This window comes from Macaca nemestrina, chromosome 17 (assembly GCF_043159975.1).
Source record: "Macaca nemestrina isolate mMacNem1 chromosome 17, mMacNem.hap1, whole genome shotgun sequence".
NCBI lineage: Eukaryota > Metazoa > Chordata > Mammalia > Primates > Cercopithecidae > Macaca > Macaca nemestrina.
In genome coordinates, this window is record NC_092141.1 from 34,924,295 (window position 1) to 34,938,927 (window position 14,633).

The 14,633-nt window shown below is 48.1% G+C and overlaps 1 protein-coding gene across 1 annotated transcript in view; it reads left to right on the forward strand.

Annotated features, from left to right (window-relative positions):
- Positions 1-14,633, forward strand: part of LOC105476286 (SPT6 homolog, histone chaperone and transcription elongation factor) — a 40,729-nt gene that overhangs the window by 13,540 nt on the left and 12,556 nt on the right. Inside the window, exons 5-24 of the mRNA XM_071082574.1 lie at positions 202-394; positions 630-714; positions 1,382-1,655; positions 2,912-3,013; positions 3,269-3,385; positions 3,737-3,826; positions 4,013-4,155; positions 6,514-6,662; positions 7,114-7,212; positions 7,962-8,091; positions 8,177-8,327; positions 8,504-8,658; positions 8,856-9,051; positions 9,971-10,110; positions 10,234-10,351; positions 11,689-11,765; positions 11,995-12,130; positions 12,427-12,564; positions 12,643-12,810; positions 13,412-13,539. Of these exons, the coding sequence (XP_070938675.1) occupies positions 202-394; positions 630-714; positions 1,382-1,655; positions 2,912-3,013; positions 3,269-3,385; positions 3,737-3,826; positions 4,013-4,155; positions 6,514-6,662; positions 7,114-7,212; positions 7,962-8,091; positions 8,177-8,327; positions 8,504-8,658; positions 8,856-9,051; positions 9,971-10,110; positions 10,234-10,351; positions 11,689-11,765; positions 11,995-12,130; positions 12,427-12,564; positions 12,643-12,810; positions 13,412-13,539 (2,789 nt within the window). The remainder of the gene's footprint in view (positions 1-201; positions 395-629; positions 715-1,381; positions 1,656-2,911; positions 3,014-3,268; positions 3,386-3,736; positions 3,827-4,012; positions 4,156-6,513; positions 6,663-7,113; positions 7,213-7,961; positions 8,092-8,176; positions 8,328-8,503; positions 8,659-8,855; positions 9,052-9,970; positions 10,111-10,233; positions 10,352-11,688; positions 11,766-11,994; positions 12,131-12,426; positions 12,565-12,642; positions 12,811-13,411; positions 13,540-14,633) is intronic.

Sequence of the window (14,633 nt, forward strand, 5' to 3'; positions counted from 1 at the left end):
CAAATCTGGGTGCCTGTTAGAGAAAGTCTTGTCCAAATTTCAAGGACGGGCTTTGAGGCTACAAGAGCATCACTCAGCATGTTCTTTCCCATCTCCCTTGGTCAGAGTAATTGTGGTGGGAAGAAGCGAGTAAGACTGGAGATGTGGTATCCATATGCGAGACTCCTCAGATCCTGATAAGGCAGGTTTTCCCACCCCTAGCAAAAGTACCGGCGTGTCAAAAAAATGTCAGATGATGAGGACGATGATGAGGAGGAGTATGGCAAGGAGGAGCATGAAAAAGAAGCTATTGCGGAGGAAATCTTCCAGGATGGGGAAGGGGAAGAGGGGCAGGAGGCCATGGAGGCCCCCATGGCTCCTCCAGAGGAGGAGGAAGAAGATGATGAGGAGTCAGGTACGTTATATTGGGCAGGGAAGCCAGTGTTTGGATGGATGTTGGGATTTCCTGGCCCATGGGAACAGGATGGAAACCATTCTTTAGCTGCATCCCTCAGCATTTAACACAAAGAAGTTCCTTTTCAGGAGCTTCCCTTCTCTTGCTCACTGACCACTCACATAGTAGAAACCAAAGCAATTTAGTCCTGGCTCAGTCTCTGACTCTGAACCCCAACCCCTCCTTTTCTACCCAGATATTGACGACTTCATTGTGGATGATGATGGACAGCCTCTGAAAAAACCTAAGTGGCGGAAAAAGCTTCCTGGATACACAGACGCGTGAGTGGGGTCTGGTACAAGGTGGGAATAAAGTGATTGAGTGGGCCTTGTCAGGAAGGAGGAGGTCAGAGGCCTTTGCCAAAAATGGGGCATTCCCAGCTTGCAGCCATTTTGCTTCCCTGCCTCAAATAACCTCTACCAGGCAGTGATTTCAGACTGCTCCTGGAAACCCTAGGAGCTGTCTCGGCACTCTAGGGCTACTGTGGGATTGGAGTAGAGTCCCACACGGGCAAGGCTCCAGCATTCCTCTTCCACCTACAGCTTCATGTTTATTCAATTATATATATTGACATTCTTAATGCAATTTTGTTGAAAAAATGCCCGCATCACAATTAACAAATATGAAAGCTTTTGCTCTAAGGGAATACTGTAATGCCTTAGCAGAAACTGGGTCCACTGAGCAAGATACAGACCCGTCTGCTCTGTTGCTATTTGATTACTGTCACTTGAAGGTGCCAAAGATGGGCTTTTTGTTCTTCCATATACAACAATTTGCCCAGAAATATCCCCCAATGGAAGCCTTTCGTCCGCAGTGAATATGGTTATTTTGTTTACCTTCCTCCTAACCCTCTCAGTTTCCTTGGGACAAGTAAAGGATCTATGCAAGGGCTGCATTTCTCTCCTCTCACCTGAACCTGAGCCAACTGCCTCTTGCTGCCACCCACAGGGCCCTGCAAGAAGCCCAGGAAATCTTCGGTGTGGACTTTGACTATGATGAATTTGAGAAATACAATGAGTATGATGAAGAACTGGAGGAAGAGTATGAGTATGAGGATGATGAGGCTGAGGGTGAAATCCGAGTGCGCCCCAAGAAGACCACCAAGAAGCGTGTGAGCCGTAGGAGCATCTTTGAAATGTATGAGCCCAGTGAGCTAGAAAGCAGCCACCTCACAGATCAGGACAATGAAATCCGAGCCACTGACCTGCCTGAGAGGTTCCAGGTAAGAAACCACCAGCCTCTGCTCTTATACCAATCCATATTTACCTTGTAGCCAAGAAATAATCTAGCAAAAGTCTAGCATTGAGTATGCAGCATGGGCTTTGAACCCCATCTCACCCGGGGCCTGGGAAATCCAGCTCTTAGAGAAGAGAAGGTAGACTCTACCTTGCTTACGGTTCTTGAAATACTGTTTTCTTTAGAAATCTGTGAAATACAGGCTGGGTGCTGTGGCTCACACCTATAATCCCAGCACTTTGGGAGACCAGGGTGGCAGATTGCTTGAGTCCAAGAACCCAAGACCAGCCTGGGCCACATAGGAAGACCTTGTCTCTACAAAAAATGCAAAAAACTAGCTGGTCGTGATGGTGCACACCTGTAGTCTCAGCAACTCAGGAGGCTGAGGTGGGAAGATTGCTTGAGCTTGGGAGGTCACGACTGCAGTGAGCCATCATTGCACCACTGCACTGAAGCCTAAAAACAGACCCTGTCTCAAAAAAAAAAAAAAAATTATGAAATGTTTATGGCCGGGGCGGTTCACACCTGTAATCCCAGCACTTTGGGAGGCCAAGGTGGGTGGATCACCTGAGGTCAGGAGTTCGAGACCAGCCTGGCCAACATTGTGAAACCCCCATCTGTACTAAAAATACAAAAAATTAGCTGCGTGGCTCACACCTGTAATCCTAGCACTTTGGGAGGCCAAGGCGGGTGGATTGCCTGAGCTCAGAAGTTAGAGGCCAGCCTGGGCAACACGGTGAAACCCTGTCTCTACTAAAATAAAAAAAAAAAAATTAGCTGGGCGTGGCAGCATGCATCTGTAATCCCAGTTATTTGGGAGGTTCAGGCAGGAGAATTCCTTGAACCTGGGAGGTGGAGGTTATAGTGAGCCTAGATCGCGCCATTGCACTCCAGCCTGGGCAACAGGGCGAGACTCCATCTCAAAAAAAAAAAAAAAATTAGCTGGGCGTGGTGGCAGGTACCTGTGATCTCAGCTACTCAGGAGGCTGAACTCCGGGGGCAAACGTTGAGGAGACCCTAGAACGCGCCATTGCACTCCAGCCTGAGCAACAAGAGCGAGACTCCATCTCAAAAAAAAAAAGAAAAGAAAGCAATGCTTATTTCATGCCAGAACAACACTGGTATGGCATTTCCAGAACAATAATGGAAATGTACACTTGATGATCACGCGTTTCTGTCCAAAAAGGTATATGTTTTTCTTAAGTGAGACATAAAGTCCATCTGTTGTCTTTTCCACTGCAGCTCCGCTCCATCCCAGTCAAGGGGGCTGAAGATGATGAACTAGAAGAAGAAGCTGACTGGATCTACAGGAATGCTTTTGCCACACCAACCATTTCTCTCCAGGTACGCAGAAAAGATCCTTAGGTTTTGACATGAACCAAAAGACACTTCATCAAGATGGGGAGCTCGTCCTCCCCTATTTCATACATCTGTGTGCCTGGTACAGAAAACTGTGTATGTAGTCCCAACAAGTGTGTGTATATGAGAAAAATTTTTTAGATTTCATCTGGAAAAGTTATGCTTTGTTATTAAGCAGTCTTGTGTGGTAAGACAAACCAAGTGACATTGTTTTGCTATTTCTTTATTTTCCTGCTTTAGGAAAGCTGTGATTACCTAGACCGAGGGCAGCCAGCCAGCAGCTTCAGTCGGAAAGGGCCCAGCACAATTCAGAAGATCAAAGAGGCCCTGGGCTTCATGCGAAATCAGCATTTTGAGGTAACACCTCAAGCTCTGGTGGCCCATTGGTGAGAAATTTAGTTAGGGGATGAGGGAAACGATAGTTAACTAAATGAGGTGGGAGCCCCCTTCCCCATCCCCTATCCGTGACTCAAGAAGTGTTAGGACCCGCAGAGACCCTAGTGATCACGAGAACAATCCTACCCTGTCTGCAGCATTATTTTCTCCTGTTGAGGAAAGCACTAGGCCCTGGAAGGGCTGTGAAGGAGGCCAAGCTTCTGACTGTTGAATTTCCTGGAGCTGTTTGTCCAGAAAGTCATTATCTACTGACAGAGGGGATCTTAGCAGATCTATCGTCTCTGAGTGACTGCAGTCTCTTTGCCATCCTAGGTGCCTTTTATTGCCTTCTACCGAAAGGAGTATGTGGAGCCTGAGTTGCACATCAATGACCTATGGAGAGTCTGGCAGTGGGATGAAAAGGTAATGTGGATCCGTGGCACCCAAGAGGTATGGGCCAGGGTAGGCACCATTACTACCAGGATACCACAAACCCAAACCTCCCAGGCCTGTCTAGTCCCCCCAACTAGGTTTTCTGGTAAGGAACAGAGCAGCCTTGGGTCTCCAGGGCTGAATACGAGCCCTCATTCCTGCCCTACTTCACCTTAGTGGACCCAGCTGCGGATCCGTAAAGAGAACCTAACACGGCTGTTTGAGAAGATGCAGGCTTATCAGTATGAACAGATCTCTGCTGACCCTGACAAACCTCTTGCCGATGGCATTCGGGCTCTGGACACCACTGACATGGAGAGGTAAAACATGCGGTGTTTATTCCATTATGGGAAGCCCTCAGACCAAGGCTGGCCCTGCAAGAGCACTGTTAAACCTTGGAGAATATGTAGCACAGGGCCGCATCCCTTAGAAATCCAACTTGTCACCCAGGCACAGCGGCTCACACCTGTAATCCCAGCACTTTGGGAGGCTGAGGCAGGCAGATCACTTGAGGTCAGGAGTTCGAGACCAGCCTGGCCAGCATGGTGAAACCCCACGTCTACTAAAAATACAAAAGATTATCTGGGAGCAGTGGCGCACGCCTGTAATCCCAATTACTCAGGAGGCTGAAGCAGGAGAATTGTTTGAACCTGGGAGGCAGAGGTTGCCGTGAGCTGAGATCGTGCTACTGCACTCCAGCCTGGGCAACAGAGCAAGACTTTGTCTCAAAAAAAAAAAAAAAAAAAAATTAGAAGCCAGGCACAGGGACAGTGGCTTCTGTCTATAGTCCCAGTTACTTGGGAGGCTGAGGCAAGAGGATTACTTCATCCCAGGAATTATTTTTATTTATTTATTTATTTATTTTGGAGATAGAGTCTCGCTGTGTCACCCAGGCTGAGTGCAATGGCTCGATCTCAGCTCACTGTAAGCCACGGCCCCCCACCCGCCCCCCCGCCCCCGTTCATGCCATTCTGCTGCCTCAGCCTCCTGAGTAGCTGGGACTACAGGTGCCCACCACCATGCCTAATTTTTTTTTTTGTATTTTTAGTAGAGACAGGGTTTCACCATATTAGCCAGGATGGTCTCGATCTCCCGACCTCGTGATCTGCCCGGCCGATCCTGTCTCTTAAGAAAAAGGGGGCTGGGGCCAGGCCCGGTGGCTCACGCTTGTAATCCCGGCACTTTGGGAGGCCAAGGTGGGCAGGTCGTGAAGTCAGGAGTTCAAGACCAGCCTGGCCAACATGGTGAAACCCCATATTTACTGAAAATACAAAAATTAGCTGGGCGTGGTGGCAGGCGCCTGTAATCCCAGTTACTCGGGAGTCTGAGGCAGGAGAATCGCTTGAACCTGGGATGCAGAGGTTGCAGGAGCCGAGATCATGCCACTGCACCACAGAGCCTGGGCGACAGAGCTAGACTCCATCTCAAAAAAGAAAGAAAGAGGAGGCCGGGCATGCGTCATGCCTGTAATCCCAACACTTGGGGAGGCTGAGCTGGGCAGATCACCTGAGGTCACGAGTTCAAGACCAGCCTGGCCAACATGGTGAAACCCCCCGTCTCTACTAAAAATACAAAAAATTAGCTGGGCTCCTGTAATCCCAGATACTCAGGAGGCTGAAGCAGGAGAATCGCCTAAACCTGGGAGGCAGAGGTTGTAGTGAGCTGAGATCGCGCCATTGCACTCCAACCTGGGTAACAAGAGCAAAACTCTGTCTCAAAAAAAGAAAAAAAGAAAACGGGCTGGGCATGGTGGCTCACACCTGTAATCCCAGCACTTTGGGAGGATGAGGTGGGCAGATGACCTGACATCAGGGGTTTGAAACCAGCTTGGCCAACATGGTGAAACCCTGTCTCTACTAAAAATACAAAAATTAGTCGGTGTGGTGGTGCGCACCTGTGATCCCAGCTACTCCGGAGGCTGAGGCCGGAGAATCTCTTAAACCCAGGAGGTGGAGGTTGCAGTGAGCTGAGATCACGCCATTACACTCCAGCCTGGGTGACAAGAGTGAGACTCCACCTCAAAAAAATAAATAAATAAGATACGGTCTAGGGCTATCATGTGTCTTTGGTTTTGTTTTTGTTTTGTTTGTTTGTTTGTTTTTTAGACAGAGTCTTGCTCTGTTGCCCAGGATGGAGTGCAGTGGCGTGATCTCGGCTCACTGCAAGCTTCACCTCCCGGGTTCACACCATCTGCCTCAGCCTCCCAAGTAGCTGGGACTACAGGCACCCACCACCACACCCAGCTAATTTTTTGTATTTTTAGTAGAGATGGGGTTTCACCATGTTAGCCAGGATGGTCTCGCTCTCCTGACCTTGTGATCCCTCCGCCTTGGCCTTCTAAAGTGCTGGGATTACAGGCATGAGCCACCGCACCCAGCTATGTGTCTTTCTCTGTTGCCTAGGATGGAGAGCAGTGGTGATGGAGAGCAGTGGTGTGGTCACAGTTCACGGCAGCCTCAACCTCCCGGGTTCAAGTGATCATCCTCCCTCCAGTCTGGGCAACAGAGTGAGACTCTGTCTCAAAAAAATAATAACAATAATAATAATAATTGGAAAAAACTGGTTGGGATCCCATTTTAGTTGGGATACTGCCTTTTGGGAATTGGACCTCTTAGAGCCAAATTGGATTATATCCTTTCCGCAGTGATGACTGAAACCTTATGTCTCTTCCTTTTCAGGCTCAAGGATGTCCAGTCAATGGATGAGCTGAAAGATGTCTACAACCATTTTCTTCTTTATTATGGCCGAGACATCCCTAAGATGCAGAACGCCGCCAAAGCTAGCCGCAAGAAGCTGAAGCGTGTCAGGGAAGAGGGAGATGAAGAAGGTTAGTGCTGGAAAAGAAAATCCAGGAGACTTGATGGCTGTACATAATGGCTCATGCATGTAATCCCAGCGTTTCGGGATGCCAAGGCAGGTGGATCACCTGAGGTCAGGAGTTCGAGACCAGCCTGGCCAACATGGCAAAACTCCATCTCTACTAAAAATACAAAAGTAGCAGGGCTAGGTGGCACATACCGGTAATCCCAGCTGCTCAGGAGGCTGAGGCATGCCTGAACCTAGAGGCGGTTGTTGCAGTGAGCTGAGATCACGCCACTGCACACCAGCCTGGGCAACAAACCGAGGCTGTGTCTCAAAAACCCAGGAGACTTGATGGCCCATGGCATCTTGAAGGAGACCCTTGGCTGGGTACCCTTTAAGGCTTCTCTCCTAATGTGTCAGATCCTTGGGAGTGATTGGAAACTAGAACCCTCAATCTCCCCGTGTTTTCTTCCCAGGTGAAGGGGACGAGGCAGAAGATGAGGAGCAGAGGGGGCCAGAGCTCAAGCAAGCCTCTCGCCGAGACATGTACACCATCTGCCAGAGTGCTGGGCTAGGTAAAAGCTAGCTTCTTTGGGATTTAGGCATTCTAGCCTGAGCAAGGGAAGTTACCCAGAAAAAAAGACTGGTTGGCAGGAAAAAGAAAGGCTATCTGGGTCAATCACCAATCCAATCCTGAACCAGCCTGTTATCTGGTCTTCAAAAGCACTTCCTCTCCATACCCATTCCCGCCCCACAGTGACAGTTCAGCGTCTCTCTAATTTCCTGAGGTAATGGGAAACTCATGATTAGAGGGAGAGAGTCCGGTCTGTCTGTTTCTTCTGCCTTATAACAGCCCATCAAGTGTTTAAAATCAGTTTTTTCATTGTTCTTTGACCACCTGGTCCTGCTCATTCCTGGCCTCTTTAAATTCCAGTGCCCTAGCTGGGCACAGTGACTCAAGCATGTAATCCCAGCACTTCGAAGGTTAGGGTGGGAGTATCGCTTGAGCCCAGGAGTTGGAGGCCAGCCTGGTCAACATAGCAAGACTCTACAAAAAATACAGAAAAATTAGCCAGGAGTGGTGAAACACACCTGTAGTCCCAGGTACTCGGGAATGCTGAAGTGGAAGGATCGCCTGAGCCCAGGAGGTCAAGGCTTCAATGAGCCATGATCACACCACTACCCTTTAGTCTGGGCAACAGAGCGAGACCGTCTCAGGAAAATAACAAAGGCTGGTTCCCAGAATTCCAACTCCAGATTCTGAAAGCCAAGAGGTTTATCAGCCCATCTGCTGCCTTACCCTTCACTCTTCTGTTTGCTTTAGATGGCCTGGCCAAAAAGTTTGGGCTTACTCCCGAGCAGTTTGGGGAGAACCTGCGGGACAGCTACCAGCGGCATGAGACAGAGCAGTTTCCCGCAGAGCCCTTGGAGCTGGCCAAGGATTACGTTTGCAGGTAGGTGTGCAGCAGGTGACTGACAGGAGGAGGGGCCTGAGGGCCACAACAGCCTGGTCCTGTAGCTGCACCATTTTCCCCACAGCCAGTTCCCTACTCCAGAAGCTGTGCTAGAAGGCGCCCGCTACATGGTAGCCCTGCAGATTGCCCGTGAGCCCCTTGTCCGGCAGGTGCTGAGGCAAACCTTCCAAGAGAGAGCCAAGCTAAATATAACCCCCACCAAGAAAGGTAGAAAGGTGAGCTGGGTGAAGGGCTTTGATCCAAGATGTGCCCCACCTCCTTCTTTGATTGGCCTGAGTTTCTTGCCTTCCACTTCACTGAGCTGTGTGCCTGAAAGCAGAAAGGCAGTCTTTTCTCCTGGGGCCTGGCCCAGCCCATCCACAGGCTCATGATTCTCCCTTCATGTGTGCAGGATGTGGATGAGGCCCACTATGCCTATTCCTTCAAGTACTTAAAGAACAAGCCTGTTAAGGAACTGAGAGATGATCAGTTCCTCAAGATATGCCTGGCTGAAGACGAAGGACTCCTCACCACTGACATCAGCATAGATATGAAGGGAGTGGAAGGGTAAGCAGAACCCTGACCTGGAGGCTCTCTGGAGAAGGCCTGGTGAGGAGTCTGATGGAGGGAAGGGCCCCTCAGGAGTGGGGAACCACAGTTTCATAGTTGAGCAAGCTGTTGTCTCTGGCTTGCTTAGAATGTTTGTGGACATTGGGTGTCCCTTTTCTCCATTCCTGACACCATAGCTTTGTGTCTTTCCTCAGCTATGGCAACGACCAGACATATTTTGAAGAGATAAAACAGTTTTACTACCGAGATGAGTTCAGCCACCAGGTGCAGGAGTGGAACCGGCAGCGCACCATGGCCATCGAACGGGCTTTACAACAGTTCCTCTATGTGCAGATGGCCAAAGAACTCAAGAACAAGCTGCTGGCTGAAGCCAAGGAATATGTCATAAAGGTGAGGGCAGAGACTCATGATTTTTTTTGTGTTTTTTTTTGAGACAATCTTGCTCTGTTGCCCAGGCTGGAGTGCAGTGGCGCGATCTCGGCTCACTACAACCTCCGCCTCCTGGGTTGATTCCATTCTCCTGCCTCAGCCTCCCAAGTAGCTAGGACTACAGGCGCCCGCCACCAAGCCTGGCTAATTTTTTATATTTTTAGTATAAAATAACATGGTTTCACTGTGTTAGCCAGGATAGTCTCGATCTTCTGACCTCGTGATCTGCCAGCCTTGGCCTCCCAAAGTGCTGGGATTACACCATGCTGGCTAATGTGGTGAAACCCCCATCTCTACTAAAAATACAAAAAAATGGCCGAGCACGGTGGCTCACGCCTGTAATCCCAGCACTTTGGGAGGCCGAGGCGGGCGGATCACAAGGTCAGGAGATTGAGACCACAGTGAAACCCCGTCTCTACTAAAAATACAAAAAATTAGCCGGGCGCGGTTGTGGGCGCCTGTAGTCCCAGCTACTCGGGAGGCTGAGGCAGGAGAATGGCGTGAACCCGGGAGGCGGAGCTTGCAGTGAGCCGAGATCGCGCCACTGCACTCCAGCCTGAGCGACAGAGCGAGACTCCGTCTCAAAAAAAAAAAAAAAAAAAAAAAAAATTAGCCGGGCTGGTGGCGGGCACCTGTAGTCCCAGCTGCTCTGGAGGCTGAGGCAGGAGAATGGCGTGAACCTGGGAGGCAGAGCTTGCAGTGAGCAGAGATCGCACCACTGCACTCCAGCCTGGGCAACAGAGCAAGGCTCTGTCTCAAAAAAAAAAAAAAAGCACACACCCTCGCACGTGTGTATGAGTGTGTTTCCGTAGCACACTTGGTGAGCCTGATGACCATAATGTCATCGTGTATGTAATATCCCTTGTGTCTCTTCTCCCAGGCCTGTAGTCGAAAGCTCTACAATTGGTTGAGAGTGGCGCCCTACCGACCAGATCAGCAGGTGGAAGAAGATGACGACTTTATGGACGAGAACCAAGGGAAAGGCATTCGAGTCCTGGGCATTGCTTTCTCCTCTGCCAGGTAACAGCCTGTTTTTGCCTCCCCAGCACCATCTCTTATCTGTCTTCCTAAATTTCATTTTTCTCTCATTTATAACTTCATATTGCTGATTATTGCACTCTTGTTTTTCTGTCCGTCTGGCAGAGATCACCCTGTGTTCTGTGCCCTGGTCAATGGTGAAGGAGAAGTGACAGACTTCCTTCGACTGCCCCATTTTACCAAACGGCGAACTGCGTGGAGAGAGGAAGAGCGGGAAAAGAAGGCAAGTGGCTAGGACGAGGTTACTAAGTGTACATCTGGAGTATGTCTTATGATTCAGTGGGAATAAGTGATTATGGTCTAAGCAAAATCCTATGCAAGACTTGATTCTCTGATCTGGTCACTGACTTGTCCCCTGGGATGCCTCCCTTCCATGAGCAGTAGATGGCACTCAAGTTATCTGGTACAGAATTTGCTTCTGGCTTGAGGCCAATTCCTAGGCCTTGTATGCTTCTGGAGTTGCTTTAACTGCCTCTGTTCTTACCAGCATCTGGGTCAGGCTGTTCCAGCAGCTGAAAGCCACTGAGGCGTGAAGCCAGCCTTTTCCCTGCTTTAGCCTTTCAGGGTCTCTTTTTCCAAGGAAAGAAGACTTTCAATTCATTTGGTTGGTATATTTCTGAATTTTGTTTATCCTAATAGTATCTGTGGTATCTTTGAGTTTTGTTGACAGAGCCCCGTTCCTGAAAGAAAAACTTCTTAAGAAACAACTATTTTTTAAATTGTATTATTATTGAAACAGAGTCTTGCTTTGTCGCCAGGCTGGAGTGCAGTGGCAAGAACTCACCTCACTGCAACTTCTGCTTCCCAGGCTCAAGTGATCCTCCTGCCTCAGCCTCCCAAGTAGCTGGGACCACCAGAGGCGTGCACCACCATGCCTGGCTAATTTTTGTATTTTTTGTAGAGACAAGGTTTCACCATATTGCCTAGGCAGGTGTCAAACTCCTAGACTCAAGCGATCCGTCTGCCTCTGCCTCCCAAAGTGCAGGTGTGAGCCACTGCAGCCAGCCCTTAAAATCTTGAAATGGAGATCAGAATATCTAATAGTCCTAACTACTCACATTTTAGCAAAAGTCACACCACAAATGAAATAGCCACAGAAGGAGGACATGCAGGAGTGTGAGGCACTGGAAAATAAATCATAAGAAACTGGACATTTTTAGGCTGAAGAAAATCATACTTAACCATGTGGATCTTTGCAAAGGGCCCACACCCAAAAGAGAGCGGCTACTAGTTCTTTGTTTTGCTTCATCAAAACTAGAACCAGTGGCTAAGTATTAGATTTTGGTCTACAATAAAAAAGAACGGTTTCCTCACTTCATCCTTGCGACCTAGCCAGTGGCAGCTAGTACCACTGGAGTGCCGTTCTAGTCAGTGGAATTATTAAGCAGAGGCAGGGTGGCCAACTTTCAGGAAGAGGTGGGAATGGTTCCTTGGAAGCACCTTGGACCAGATATCTGAAGACTTTTCCAGTTCTTACAAGATCTCCAACATAGGGAGACAGAATTGCCTGAAATCTTCACATCCTCAGAGCCATTCAGCTTCAATTTTCTTTCAATCCAGGCTCAAGACATTGAAACGCTAAAGAAATTTCTCCTGAATAAGAAGCCTCATGTGGTGACAGTTGCAGGAGAGAACAGGTAGGTGGGAATTAGACCACACCTAGTTTAAGGCTATGACCCAATTCATCCCTTATTATTGTATCTGGCATATACCTATAACATATGGGGCTTGTGCCTGTGCAGGGAGTGTGCCTGGCGATGTTTTACCTCATTGTCTTCAAAGCCCTTTCCTCCCTGCTCCCAAGGCAGTCATGAGACTGTCCATCTCTAAGAAAATGTATTCATTGACCAACACTCATCCCACCAGGGACGCCCAGATGTTGATTGAAGATGTGAAACGCATTGTACATGAGTTGGATCAGGGCCAGCAGCTGTCATCTATTGGGGTAGAGCTGGTTGACAACGAGTTGGCCATTCTCTATATGAACAGCAAGAAGTCAGAGGTAATGCCGGAGCCCCACCCTTAGGGCCTGCCCAGGCAAGTGCTATTAGTCCCAAAGAGATTAAATAGGGAAACAAAGGTTATCAGGGCACAGGATTTACCTGTGTACTTATCCATGCGGAAGTTCTCCGTTTTGCAGTTATGGTTCAGATTGGGAGTCCCAGAAATTAAGTCGGTCCCAGGAAAAAAGATCCCAGAGAAGCAGAGAAAATGGTTTAAACAAGAATGGTTTGGATTTCCTCTTGATGTTGTAGCTGAGGGTATTTTAAGGCCCTGCTGACCCTCATTTGACTCTAGGCAGAATTCCGGGATTACCCTCCAGTGCTGAGACAGGCCGTCTCCCTGGCCCGGCGCATCCAGGACCCTCTGATTGAATTTGCCCAGGTGTGCAGTTCCGATGAAGACATCCTATGTCTCAAGTTTCACCCCTTGCAGGTGAGTAGGATTTGACAGGCAGACTTTGGTGGAGGGAAAGGCAGAGTAACCTTACTCCTGCCTGCTTAATGTCAACAGGAGCATGTGGTGAAAGAGGAGCTGCTCAACGCCTTGTACTGTGAATTTATCAACCGAGTCAATGAGGTCGGGGTCGATGTCAACCGTGCCATTGCCCACCCTTACAGCCAGGCCTTGATCCAGTATGTTTGTGGCCTGGGACCTCGGAAAGGGACCCACCTCCTGAAGGTAGGATTGGAGTGAATTCAGAAATTTTAAAACTTGCCATTTCATTGAATATGAATATATACTTTGTCAGTATAATATAATAGCTCAGGAAGACCAAGGTTAGTGACTTGTCCAAAATCACTCAGCTAGTGAGAGTCAGAGTCTGACTTCAGACCCAGTTGGCCAAAGCTGTGCCCTTCACTGCTGCTTGCACCACCACGCCCGTCTAATTTTTTGTATTTTTAGTAGAGATGGGGTTTCACCATGTTGACCAGGCTGGTCTCGAACGCCTGACCTCAAGTGATCCACTTGCCTCAGCCAAAGTGTTGGGATTACAGGCATGAGCCACTGCGCCCAGCCAACTAGTGTTAACTTGTAACTTATAAGCCGTACATTAGGTCTTTGGTGTAGGTATAACATCATTTATTATTTTCCCATTTAAAGCAAAACTTTTGTTTGTTTGTTTGTTTTTTAATTTTGAGTAGTCGATAGCGTGCTGTAGTGCTCAACTAGATACTGGGTGGGGACAGAATTTTTGTTACGAGGGTTTAATAGAGACTGGAACAGTCTGGGGAGGTGGGGCCTGGTTACTGCCCTGGCTCAGTCCAGCTCTCTCCCCCAGATCCTGAAGCAGAACAACACCCGGCTCGAGAGCCGGACGCAGCTGGTCACCATGTGCCACATGGGTCCCAAAGTCTTCATGAATTGCGCTGGCTTCCTCAAGATCGACACGGCCTCCCTGGGGGACAGGTGATGCCCTCTGCCTGGATGGGGCAGGAGGAATTCCCTTGGGGGCTTTGTTTTCGGGTTTCAGGGGTTAGGGCTATCAAAGGGCCACAAGCCATTTAATTTAGGAAATGTTTTAAAGAAAAGGTAAGGAACTTTATTCAGTCAAGAGCCCCTGACCTATGGAAAAGATCGGTTCAATTATGTGAAACATTTTTCATGTGAGAGAAACATAAAAAGGACCAGCTTAGCTTATAAATTAAGCATGGAAAACACAAGATTTTGTTCAGTGAACACAAACTTGCTTTTTTTTTTATTATGGTTTGTTGTGGCCAGATAAGGGTGGGAATAGCAGGGGCAATGAAAAAGGAGTTTGGGGGTATGAAGAGATAAGGAAGGGGGAGAGAGATTTGGTATGTTTTGAGATGATGTTATTAAGAGAAAGTTCTATTCACTTGGACTTTGGACTTCACTATTGACCTCTTCCTCTCCAGAAGTTATCAACTCAGTCTTTGGAGGATCTTTTCCACGGGCACATAGCTCCTCATTCAGTAATGGAAATCAGTGGGGAAATAGGCTTCAAGTTCTAAAACTTCATTTTCCACTCAGCTTTGCTGTAACACTCCACGAATAACATAGGTCCATGTGAGTGCACGGGCAAGACCAGCCTGGGAAGGCTTTATGGGGGAAAATAGCTATCAGCAAATTTTCGAAGGTTTTTTTTCCCCTTTCTTGATTTATCTTATTATAAGACTCATATAACTTCATCATATAAAATTCAACATGTAGAAATATTATGCAGAAAGTGGAAGTCCCCCATAATCCCACCCCCCAGAGATAACTACCATAACAATTTTATGTATACTACAGTTTTTCTAAATTTTATTTTTGCTATGCATTTACTAACTACCCATTTACTACAAAAATGGGATCATATGGTTCATAGTGTTTTTGCAGTGCATTTTTCACGTATCAATATATTGTGGCCATCTTTCCATGTCAGCACACATAGATCTACCTCATTCTTGTTAATGGCTGTATAGTATTCCATTGTATGGAGGTGCCCTAATTTATTTAACCAGTTCCCCATTGGTGGACATTTGGGATGTTACTAGAAG